The sequence below is a fragment of the Aquarana catesbeiana genome, linkage group LG09, assembly GCF_042186555.1.
Source record: "Aquarana catesbeiana isolate 2022-GZ linkage group LG09, ASM4218655v1, whole genome shotgun sequence".
In the NCBI taxonomy this organism is placed as follows: domain Eukaryota; kingdom Metazoa; phylum Chordata; class Amphibia; order Anura; family Ranidae; genus Aquarana; species Aquarana catesbeiana.
This window is the reverse complement of record NC_133332.1, coordinates 180,509,084-180,522,367: the sequence shown is the minus strand read 5'-3', so window position 1 is coordinate 180,522,367 and position 13,284 is coordinate 180,509,084. Positions and strand designations below refer to the sequence as shown.

At 37.5% G+C, this 13,284-nt stretch overlaps 1 protein-coding gene across 9 annotated transcripts in view; it reads right to left on the bottom strand.

The window, feature by feature from the left end:
• The window catches only part of TENM1 (teneurin transmembrane protein 1), a 1,380,190-nt gene that overhangs the window by 822,721 nt on the left and 544,185 nt on the right, over nt 1–13,284 (bottom strand). For 6 of the 9 annotated variants that reach the window (XM_073599409.1, XM_073599407.1, XM_073599406.1 and 3 more), the window contains one exon: nt 8,205–8,246. The exons of the other annotated variants lie outside the window; for them this stretch is intronic. In XM_073599409.1, coding sequence (XP_073455510.1) covers nt 8,205–8,246 — 42 coding nt within the window. The remainder of the gene's footprint in view (nt 1–8,204; nt 8,247–13,284) is intronic. 9 annotated transcript variants of the gene reach the window in all.

Here is a 13,284-nt window from a genome sequence, read left to right as displayed (position 1 = left end):
GCTGAGTGGCAGGGAGATACAGTAATACGCCAGGGGGCATGCCCAGCAAAGCTTTTACCAACGTCCAATCACCTAGGTAGAAGCCTATAACATAAAGTCTATGAATATCCAGCCTGTGTTATGTACTGTATGGTAAAGATATGCATGACTATGATGATGAGAGTGCTTTATATCATAGACCCAAAGGCCAGGTTTCTCTTTGACTTTTCTGACTCAGTACCGAAGCCAGAAGGTTGTGAAAACAGTCTAGCAACTTGTATTTTTAGAATTAGGTCAGGAATGACAGACTATACTGTATATAGCTATAACACCAAGTGTGTTTTAATAACACATGCATACATATTGAATAATATACAGCATTGAAAGAAACCACTGAAAAGGTTGTTGAGGCAAGAATAGTAAGGGTAAAATACTTTGGGGTTGATTACTAAAATTGAAGTAGGGAAGACCCTCACCAAGCCAACATCCAAAATATATATTCAAGGATTGACCATGTCAAAAAACTAGCGGACTCTGTGGGCACATAATGAGAGAGAGAATTAGTAAAAAAGTATTACAACATAGTTAAAAAACATATAAACCAACCTACAAACAATACCCTGTATGGACACAGTTACCTGTTACCCAATAATGCAGCTTTAGAGAACTGGTCCTACGGTACAAAGATTAATTTAATACTGTATCAAGGTAAAAGAAAAATTTCTGATCCAGTAATGCCTCCAAAAACTTGCTTGTCAACGCGTTTTTTAACTATATTGTAATAAAATTTATACTTTTTTGCTGATTCTCTCTCTCATTATGTGCCCACAAAGTCCACAAACTTTTTGACTTGGTCAATCCTTGAATACTAAAACTGGAGAGCTCAAAATCTGGTGCAGCTGTGCATAGTAGCCAATCAGCCTCTAACTTCAGCTTGTTCAATTAAGCTTTGACAACAAAAACCTGGAAGCTGATTGGTTTCTATACAGGGCTGCACCAGATTTTGCACTCTCCAGTTTTAGCAAATCAACCCCTTTGACATGCAACATACACATTCCTGTTACTGAACAATGACACACAAATGAAACTGATATTTAGATATATAAATGTGATATAGAAAAAATAAGTTAAAATACACATGCAAATACAAGCTAAAAAAAATGCATGCAAAAGACATCTTTACAAGGTTGAAAACGTAAGGTGTTTAGTCTATATCCACCAACTCTCCCAAGAATCCTGAGCTAAATTGCTTTTGGTATTTGTGCAATGGAATACTACCAGGTATTTCAATTAAACTTCCCAGTCACTTTCCATAGATGTTCCCACAAGGGTTAAAAAAGCTCTATTTTACTCTTTCACAAGGTTGAAATAAGGACTGTTGGATCATCACTCTCTAAACTGCAAATTAATACATTTGAAGAAAGCTGTATTTTACAGAAAATATAATAAAAATTACTTGATACATTATTTCTGATACATATAGCAGTGTTTCTCAACTCCAGTCCTCAAGGCGCCCCAACAGGTCATGTTTTCAGGATTTCCCTCAGATGAAATAGCTGTGGTAATTACTAAGGCAGTGAAACTGATCAAATCACCTCTGTAAACTAATGGAAAGCCTGAAAACATGACCTATTGGGGCGCCTTGAGAACTGGAGTTGAGAAACACTGACATATAGACATGCATTAATATGAGCAAATATATGTTATCCATTGTTGCCTGCTGCAGGCAGTGCCCAAATACACAAACTATATTTACAAGATATACTGTATATATCTATTACATAGCAACCTACCTGGGATGCTGCTGTTGCTATGCTGTGTTTCTGCCACATCCATAAAATCTATATTGATAATTCCTTGTTTATGAAAGCATATCTAAACTCAAAAACAAAAGGGTAACATGCTGCATTTCATAACAGCCCTTAGATGAGGTGTCTCCCTTATTTTTATTCCATATTTTCTTCCTAATTTGTTCCCGGCAATCTTGCAAATAATGCACTTCCTACCCTTGGGTGGCCATGATAATGGAATCCACTGTATCTATGGAAATATTCATGGTTATCACCCAGGCTGCTCTGCTCTTTTGGTCTACTACAATGTCTTCCCCCTCTTCATCTCCATTACAAAGAAAGGTGTAGAAACTATAGTTTACAAAAGATAGCTTGGATGGAAAATAAGATTGTTTAGGCATTCAGTGCACCCAGAAAGTAGCAGGGACACTGCATTTTTGGCAACATCATTTCTGGAACAGGGTTCAGCAGAATGAGAAGTAGTGTCATCAAAGTGACAACCCTAAAATGTTTCTATTAGCATGTGATTAAATAATCAGTCTACAAGGAAGCAAAACTGATGGTATTGGATACGATCTTCGAGATGCATCCTTGCCTTGGGCTTACTGTCCTCTTAATCTATAACTATACCTAACAATTCTTCTCAGGGTCAGTCTTAGTTGCCCCTAGAAAAAATTTAGCATTGTGATTCCATGTACTAGGTAAATGTCTAGCCTTTCTTCTAAAAAGGGCCAAAATTTAAGCCAATATTAAGGAAACTAGTCTAATGCATGGAACTCATCCCTGATCTCTCACATCCTTATTTCAAAACTTTAATAAAACAGAATGCAAAAAGTAAGATGATGGCGATATATATAACTGAAAGTGAAAGGTCTTTCTAGAAGCATGCCTACTGTGTAGGTTACAATGAATTGAAGTTAATAGTTAAACTGTACAAAATCTATAATGGTGTCCTGTCTGATTACTTAGACCCCACTTAGATAAGGTGAGCTAAAACTCTGCTGTCCTAGATGCTGTCATGTGTTTCTGTCGACTTATCAGAGACTGATTCTAAAACTGTACTAAAGTCCCAGCATGGTGCAAAAAACCACTGAATAAAAACAGCAATGCTTGTTGGCTGTTGACAATTCTAAGTTAACAAATCTATTATCACACAGCCACTATTACATACATTATTGTTCTTTAAATTAGCTTCTTTTGTCATCTGTTTATCTCAGGATCAATATGAATAATTCCATAAGTTAACTGCCTTTTTTGGGTACATTAAAGTGATTGTAAATGCAATAAAATAAATACATAAAATAACAAACAGATTTATACTTACCTGCTCTGTGCAATTCCATTGCACAGAGCGGCCCCGAAATGTCCTCTTCTCAGGTCCCCCACCAGCGCTCCTGATTTCTATTCTCCAGCAAGTGCCCCATAGCAAGCTGCTTCCTATGGGGGCACTTATGTGGGCTCGCTCCTAAACCTTGCTGTCTGCATCTATTGACACAGACAGCATGACTCAGCCCCACCCCCTGCTCCCTTGGCAGTGGCTTTGATTGACAGCAGTGGGAGCCAATGGCTTCTGCTGCCTCAGCAATGCCTGTGAGATTGGGAAGTGAGGGGAGAGCTGTAGATGGGCACAGCGCTGGATTTTATGAGGGCTCAGGTAGGGTAAAGGGGGGGGGGGTGATACTAATGCCTAAACATTTTTTTCCTTACAATGTTTAGTCTTTATAACCACTTTAACCACTGTTGCCATTGCAACACGTGCACCCCCCCTGGGACTACAGATAAATGAAAAGCTGTTTTGTGCACAGACATGCACAGGCAGTGCAGTGGGCCTGCTGCAGAAGAGTATCTATTATCCACCCAACTCTCCACCCATGTGAATTTTACTAACAATCAAAGTCATCACTGATTTGACCAGCACATACTTTGTGATATTCTGGAATTCATGTTCATGTGCTCATGGAATATCTATTCCTGACCCCCAGCATGGAAGAAGATTATGTGCACACTCCCTGACAAGAAGTGAGGAGGAAGCACATTGAAAGACAGAGTGGTGAAAAATTCAGATAGGTAAATACAGCAAATGTTTACATAAGGAGTAGTAGAACAATAATGGAGTTCTTGATGAAAATCGATGCATTTAAATGGAGAGATTTTTTTTTAAATAAGGGTTTAATACTAATATAAGGACAAACATACTGTAAAGAGAAAAAGATTGGGCTTTGGACTTTATTGGCACAGTAAACACTATAGTTGCTATATTTTAAAATTCAATTTATTAAAGATTGTTTATAAGTATAAAAAAAAAACCAAAGACAGAAATCAGTTCACATTTAATAAATTGAATAAACTGAATTTTAAAATATAGCAACTATAGTGATTACTGTGCCAATAAAGACCAAAGCCCAATCTTTTTCTCTTTACAATATATCATGATAGGACGCGGCACTTAGTACTATCTATGTATCCACATTACCACTATGTGTTGATACTTCTTTAATCCAAGGACAAACATACAACTCTTTATAACATTTTGACTTTTAGAAGTTCCTCCTTGTGTTATTCATATTATCTGCGATAAGGAAAGCATTGGGAGTGCTGCTGACCAGCTGCATAGGGAGTGATTAGTGTAGGGCATGTAAGCACTGAATGTTATGTAGGAAACCCTGGTTGAATTACATATAGGTAGCAAAATGCTGTGTATTTTATAAAACTAGAGGTAGGGGCTTGAAGGGTTTTTACCTTTTTCATCCTTTGTTATATCTTAATGCTGTTGATGTCCTGCAGCCACTTTGCAGCCTCTCCCTTTCTTATGCACTACAATGATAAAAGGTTGCATGTGTTTTTCTCACATGGCATATTTCCTAATTGTTGCTGGCTGTATTTGTTTATATCCAAGGTCTCTTTAAGCTGAAGTTTAATATGATTATATTTGCATTTCTTTTTACTTCAGACACACTCATCAACACGCTAATAAAATATTTAAATAAAACATTTCTATTGTCATTACATACTTTATTCTAGGTACAGTAACATCATCATTGGTTTTCTGTGTTTCTCCTTGCAAAGCAAGTAGATCATGACTGGTGGGAGAAGCTTATAGAGTGCTGTGCATAGCTCCCGAAAACATCATAACACCCTGCCTTAGTACTCCTCCAAGAACCCTAATGCAGCCCTAATGCAAGCAGTGGGTTTACTCCTCAGAGGCATTATGAAAATATCAAAATGTCTTGATGGGTGGCTGTCAGTCCGGAAAAGTGAGCATTCCTCGGCAGGCTGTATTTGCATGCTGAACAGCCTAGGTAATGCCCACGTGTGAATCTGAGAGTCAATGATTGAAAGAGCTGAAATCCAATGAGTGAAAGTGGTGGGCCAGGGACAGCAAGGATGGGGAGAAAAGGCTAGATAATGTTGGATGTTCTCCAGCCTGTAAATGAGAAAAGCTCTACCTGACATACTACAGCTTTTAATGCACACTCTGAAAAACTCACAATGTGCAGTGGAATCAGAGTAACCAATTTCAGTAGAGGAAAGGAGCCTGTATGACTGTTCAAGACTGAAAGTAAGGCTGGAGTTCAACTTTAAATGGTGACAACAGTGGCTATACCTTGTCTTTTAGTTTACTTTGGGAGACAGGGACAAAGGGCACAAGAATAATTAAAACAAGGACCTTTATATCAGTATCAGCAGCCATTTTTTCATGAAAGTTAGAAATTAAATTAAAATAGACTTTCTAAGTCATATTATCATGTTGAAGCTTCATATAAAATGTTAGTAGTTGGGCTTACATCTACTTTAACAATTTATTATTGAGTTCTTTAAATTGAACAGCTGGGGTGTTTTCTTATATGCACAGATCAGTACTCCCAACTATCCTTTTAAGGACCAATATCTGTCCACAAGAAGAGATTACCAGACAGATTTTTAATTGCAAATTGTTTTTTAAATTTTTTTTAGATACAAAGCTTTAGCTTGGGGTGATAAGAGCACACCGGGCAGTTGTTAATGACAATCTGTTCAAGAGCTGCCTGCTTTTCACAGCACCTTGCTACAGTCTTAAAAAGAAATGTAAAAACACTGTGCATCTAAAATACCACACGCTCAACCCAAGTGCACGAAAACACCCTGCCATATTCCCATGTATTAATTTTTTTTAAATATCAGAGCTATAACTCTTAAGCATTGTTGGGTGTAAGTCGATTGCCAATAGGACAGTGCATCAACATGATGAGATAGAATAGGTTACAATTTGGAAACACACACAAAGCAGGCGTTTTGCCAAACTAGAAATTCAAGTGTATTATCTCTGAAACCATTAAAGGACATCTTCAGGCAAATTCTTACCAACCTCTCTCCCACCCCCTCTAGTTAATTGCTTAACCTAACTTTACTTAACTAAGGCTTGCCATAGAATATGCAATTTTCTTTTCTTCAATCATGGGTTCAATCAACAGTCAGTGTTGATGAGGGAATCCCTCCTGCTGTGCTATTGTATTCTCACAGCAGGGGGTCTCCCTGTCGTCAGAATACAATGATCACTGCCGGCGGCTACAGCCCCAGTGATTGAACGAAAAAACCTGACAGGCTAGTTGTACTGAAGTCAATCTATAGAACAACTTCAGTACAATAAGCCTGCCCATAGATGGATTGAAATTCTTCAGGAATCAGCCAAATTTCAGTCTACCTATGGCCTGCTTAAAGTTGTGGTCATGTTATGCTTCACTCCCAAAATCCAATTGGGTCCCATTTGCAGCATCCATCCACATTTCCACAATTTTTGCCCAGTTTGTATTGCTATACCTGTCCAATTCAAGAGAACATAGGCAGGGGCAGCAATATAAACTGGTCCTACAAGGAAAAAAAATACTTTAAGGTGGGACAGCCCAGGCCAAGAACTTTGCATTAAATTTAAGAGGAGAAAGTTTTTCATATGTGATTCTCTTTCTCTCTCTCGCTGCTGTTTTGCCTCAAAACTTTCATCCTCTCTAATCAGTGGAACCCATGGATAATCTGCCATCTTTCTCCCTGCTTATTACTGGAGACTATTTTGCAGTAAGTTACAGCTGGTGGAACATCCCTGCCTCTTGTTGCTCCTTGTTTGATGTACCCTCCCTCTATGATTATGGTGTTAACTTCCTCATCCTCTATTTATAAAAGGAGGAATACTTGAGCATAACCAAAATTCCCCTGCAGCAAGTCAGTGATCATGTGATTAAATACTCCTGCTGTCTCTTCATTGAGCATTTACAGAGCTGTGGTGGGATTAGCAGAAGAGGAGGATAAAGAAGATGCATTAGCAGCAGTTGAGAATAACTGGCTGCTCTGAACCTGGGAAGAGGTAGAGGAGAAGGCTTTGTCAGGGAACCCAATATCTCCTGCATGTGCTGTGGCTGTATAGCATTACCACTTAAAGATAAAGAAGGCAAATATGCCCTGTCCCCTGATAGTGTGGCCAGACCATTGCTCTGACTGCAGAGCTTGCTTACCCCTACTACCTCATGTGTGCCTCTCACTGCCTGGCATTTTTATTATAAGTGATTGGCTATAATTTAATGCCAGCTATGACAATAGGGGGAAACTTATGTGTTGATTTGGTGCACACTACTACTTAACTACTTTGTCATCATCAACAAATTTATAATGCACACCCCAAAATAAAAAAAATCCTTTGCAAAATAGAATAAAATAAAATGTACCTCCCCATAAAATTAACTCATAAACACTAAACCTTAATCCAATTTTTTAACCTAGCATAAACTAAAAATTATGGATAATTGACTATTAGCCTTGAAAATGGCCAGAATTCAGTATCATGATTCTTCGTCATAGACTTCTACAGGATTCACTGCTACATTCAAGTTTTGCAAATTTGAAATAGATTTGACAAACCCTCTGCAAAATGAGCCTGGGCAGATTGTCCATCCCTAGTTGTTTTTTGGAGCCTGCAAATTGTCCCCAGTAGTTATTAAGGACTCTTTTAGATCAACAAAAAATGTTTAATTAAAATTTGTTAATACGTTTGATGTCTAGTAATAGTATCTAGCAACATATAATCTAAGCAACACATTTTATTAACAATTGCTCTCCCTTTTTAACACATAATGAGTGATTTGCTCAAGCAGGTTTTACATCAGCTCAGCAAATCTTCTGCTTAGTCACCAATCCAGATTAACAGTTTGTCTCTTTACTTTTAATACTTTGTTTTAATTCTGTTGGTTGTTTAATGTACAATGAGGTGAGTAAAACTTAAGCTTTCAGTAAATCATCATCCTTACTGTACACAAGATTAAGTCAAGCAATGGAATGGTAGGTTATAAATGAGATGATCAAGACATACACTATGCCAGATTAGTGGTGAGGAAATTATGCATGTACTAAACTGTTATTCAAAGCATGTTAGAAATGAAGATAGAAAATTTATTGGAAAGCGAAGCTTACTTTTTGGTGTACAGGTTCCACAGTCTAATAGTCTAGTCCAGTCTGTAAGATAATTAATAGATGCCATTTATTCCTCTGCTGTCCAGTTGGGTTAAAATAAAATTTAAAAAAAAGAAGCAAAATAAAAAACAAACACAAGCACATGTCTGTACATGAAAACTAAAATGTCAGATGGCTGACAAAAACACAGAAAGCACACAGACAAATCTGCACATTAGGGGGTAATGTACTACAAGGTGTATTACAACTTTTTGATAAATTATTTAACATTTTTTTTCCCACCCTGACTGTGCTTTTAAAATAAATGTATCTTGATGATGAGATCGCCTGGAGTGCTGAATAGCTCAGATGTCTCGAGAAGAAGCTGCAGCAAAGGGTAGGTTCACCTTCTTAACTTTGGGATATTCAACTTTCTCTGAGAATTTGCCTGAAGGATGTTAATGTCAAATGCATCTAGAGCACCATGGGCAGAAGTACACTTTTTACAGTATAATGCAGTTTTTTAACAGAGGGGTGCACACTAAATAAGTTGACCTTGCTGTTTTAGTGCAAGGTCCACTTTAACAATTTTCATACATGTTTTAGTAAATTGCCCCCTATGTGTTATTGCCTTAATGTATCAGTGTTGTAGCATTATTACTGTATATGCAGCATGCTGGATCTGCATGTTTTGTAGTAACAACTAAAAACTTGAAATGATATGCAACTTTACTAGCACATCACACCACGCAGTATCATTGTAGACCTTTATTTGTAACTCATTCAAAAAATATTGCTTGACCTCAGTGCTAAATAATAGGTACATACTCTTTACCTACCCTTCCATGAATGTGGCTGTTTCTGCTTCTGCAGTCATTAGGAATAATGTGGGAGTATAAATGTGATACCTTTATAAACGTTTGCACTGTTTACCCAGAAGGTATAGCAGAGCTCTGATAAAACATTTGAGTGAAAAAAAGAATCTCTTTCCATGCACATGAGCCCAGTTTGTCTGACTTTGCTTTATAATAGGTAGGTACCACAATGCAGAGACTTCTCTAGAACCAATAGACATTGAAAATATAGGGTAACTAACTTTTTCATGTCTTTTCATTACATGGTGCACCACATTTCAAGGTTTAGAAAATAGGACTAACACCTGAAATGCCAAATGTATTGCCCATAATTACTTGCATCTTTTGGAGGAAAGGAGGGTGGTGACAGTTAAGAGCCAGGTTAATCATGTAAGAGCATAATCAAGTAATAAAGTGTTCATGTGTCAGATTCCACTGCTAACAGGGCTTCTGAGCTTGGTCACATTACATTTTTTTGTCTGAAACCAATGCAGAAGTTGAGGATGCACAGTTTGAGTTCCAGACAGGACCTGTCATACTTACTTGCATCTTATGCTGGCGTCGACAGCATTCTACACCCTATATAGATGCTTGGTTCAAATTGAAAATCAAGTTCAACCAAGTAAGCCCCAGTCAACCCAGGGGAAATTGAGATGGAAACATAGTAGAACACCCTTGTATGCATACCCCAACTCTTTTAGTATATAAAGCAGACAGGCTGTAGAGGAATATGTAGTTGTAGCTGCCTTGCGGATTGCCAAGATATATTTTTTCATTGGAAATTTAGGGACTCCCTTTAAAAAAGCATCTAGAACAGAGTTCCTGTTACTAAGCAATCATAAGGTCCTAGACATGCAGTTACCATTTTTTCCATAGAGTATGTACTGCTGTAACAAACACAAACAAAACACTGACAAAATGGCCACTGCTCTAAAGGACATGGCATAGAGCTAGAGAGAAGTGAAGAATGTCATAAATAATACCATCCCTTTTTTGCATTGATTGTTCCTGCCCTGAGAATGAAGTATGCTAGCAATCCAGGTAAGTTAAGGCAAGGTATACAGTTTTAACTCTCTTGTTACACCCACTGCTCCCTGTTCCAAACTGTAGTGTTTCCTTCACAGTGGATTTTATAATGATAGTTCATGTCACATGCATTGCAGATTTCGTTACACCCTTTGATCTCCCAGGTGCATAAATGGGTACACTTTTGCTAGCTATGCTATAAAATAGTATGATAGAAAATGCTGTACATTTCTTACTTCAACTAGTAGGAGCTAAATGTAAAACATTAAAGGCTACAGGGCAAGGATCGCTGGCGCTGAGATCATATAATTATGCTGTTATAATTCTCTGCTAGCAGCAAAAGGTCAGACTCACCACAAGCCAAACTTTCAGGTTCAGCTTTAACAATAGCAGGCTGATTGCATCATCCCATGTGAGGCAGAAAAATACCAAAGATCAATCACACAGAGAAACACCGGTCAACTAAAATGATTAGTGTCATGAAATGAAGAAAGAAAATTGGTGTATTTGAGCAAAACTAAGATTTTTGGTTGGAAGGATATTCTTGTAGTAATGAAATCATGACATTTACATTGTTTTAGCAGCTTAAATACTCGTGCCTGTGACATTAGGAGACAATGTTACAATGGTTTTTTGATGTGAAATACTAATATTTGTAATTATAATAAGAACAAGTCCAAGGGTGTTGTTCATTTATTATTACATAAGCAGTTCACAATGTGTGTGATGTATTTTTTATTATATTGTTTATTTCAAATCCCTTAAAATGGTCTTCAAAGAAAAATACCTCCCTTTACGAAAATGTATCGACCCAGTAACATTAAAAATTGTATTCATAACAGAAAAGAAAATTATCTTAATGCTGAAGTGTAGTGTTTACTTATCTCTCTCCCCAGTCAACATCCAACTAAATTTTCTGAGTCAAAAAAGTTTGCTTTCAAGTAAACTTTTTTAGATTCAGTAATGTTATCAGTGGATCTGTCTGTTGCTCTGCAGTGGGAGCAGCCAGCAGGCTATTGTTAACATGACAGCACTTTGCTTGCTTTGCTTTGGATCTTTTTTTCAAAAACATTAGATGAAAGAACACATTCCAGCATTCCTTTAGATGTGCATGCAGAAGCTACTGGGTGCTTCAGACTTAACGTGTGCCCTCTGCTGATTGGTTACCTGGGCATGCACATACCTTGGTGTTTCAGAATTTAGCTGTGCAGTCTGATTATTGCTCACTTGAACATGCACATCTAATAAGATGCTAGGAATGTGTTTATTCATATAATGTGCAGCAAAATAATGATTAAAGCAGAAAAAGCTAATAGCTGTAAGAAGAGGACCAACAACAGTAAAATCTGGAGAAAAGTTGATTTAGGAACGGAAATATTGTGAAGATGTAAGTTTGCTGGGAATTTACAGTAATCCATTTCAACACAGGAGAGGACTTGCTACAGATTACAGAATAAAAGGTAGGACTGGAGTTCAGCTTTAAATTGTTTTAATACTTTAATAGAAGTTTGTGTCTATATGTTATGGCAGATGCATGCCTGTCCCTCAGGATCAGAGGGGAAACAGGCATTCATCAAACAGTTCAGAAAAATAAATTCTGCTTTGTTTGTCAGCAAACGAAAACAACAGGCTTTGTCTTCAGCTTCAACTCAAACATAATAGGTATAGCTTCTTAACAAAGTAATACACAGTTTTAACACAGAAGCACAAGTGTGCTTAGCTTCAACACATATTCAAAATCCAAAAGAAAGGTATGCTGACCAACCAGGTATGTGTCATTCAAGCGAGTCTTTCAGTGAGCTTCAGGCTGCACACAGGTCTCTTCTATGTAGACACCAACAAACCCTCCTCTCTCTGTTCATATGTTTAATAAGCAGGGCTGTAAGAGAAGTACCTGCCCTCTACAAATACTTTTGACTTTGCCACAAGCTGACTCTCCACAAGTTCCATAGCATTATATATTTTATATACCGGTTTCATGATGTTTCAAAAATAAAAAGTGATCTAAAATCTGAGCACAACCTTCTATAAAGCAACATGCCTGGGTGAACCAGAATCTTAGATGTTCTGTTCTCTATCACCCTAAACAACAAACAAACTGTTGCAATTTTATTCTAAGAAAAGGCAGTTGGAGACAGAAAACTGCTCTTCTCTAACATTCATTTAATGTGGAGAACAGCAGTGCTCATCCAAATCCAGTATATTAAAACTCCTGCAGCTAGTGAGACAGCAGCAGCACCCCACACCAGCACCCCACAGCAGCACCCCACACAGCTGGCTATGTGGATCAGGACTACACAATGAGCTGTATATTCTTTTGGAAAAAAAAAAACACTGTATATTCCCTATTGTCATCACCTTCACATAACCTTAAACATTGTTTACAGCTATTTATCTTCTATCACACTGGTCCCTTTTTACATTTTCTTATTTTCAGCCTCTCTTTACCAAGTTATCCTTGTTCCATCCCTTCCTGCATAGCACTCCAGCTTCCTCATATCATAGCTCCAATATACATAGCACCCCCAGGCAGTCCCACTAATTCTCTTAGTTCCAAACGCACTTAGAATACCCCCAAAGTTTGCATATGATCCTTAATTTTATGCTCCACAGCTATAAATCAGCCTCTATTCACAATTTCTAGTGTACTACACTGACACTGATGCAGCAGCATTTTTTCCTACCACTGACACCAATGCATTTTACCATGATGTCTTTTTTCCCCACACTGATGTCAGGCATTAATTCCTTTCACTGTTAGCCCCCCTCTTACCCCACCTAACCAAGGTGCATTTCTAAATATGGTTTTGCTTTCTTGAACACCCAACTGTCTCTTTCAACTTGCCTTCTTTGATTATTACTGTAATACAATCAAGCTGCATTAACACTAGTTGTGGGCTTATTTTTATTTTTTAATAGTATTTTGCTGTAGCAAAGATTAAAATACCCTGTGCTAGTGGCAGAGAGAGTCTGACCTTTACTTAACACAAATTGCTCTGCCATGATGCTAACATAGCCTATTTTAACCCCTGTTGCAACAATTAGCACTGTTAAAAATAAAAATGAAGCCTAAAGTTACTACTGTTTATTCAGCCTGAGTATATATTATTAATAATATAAGAAGCTCCAATTGCCCTTTAATTTGAAGCTTTTTTAAGGCCATAGTAATTTATCACAACGTTTTCAACACAACATAGGAGTGTCAAGAGTTTGATTCGTAA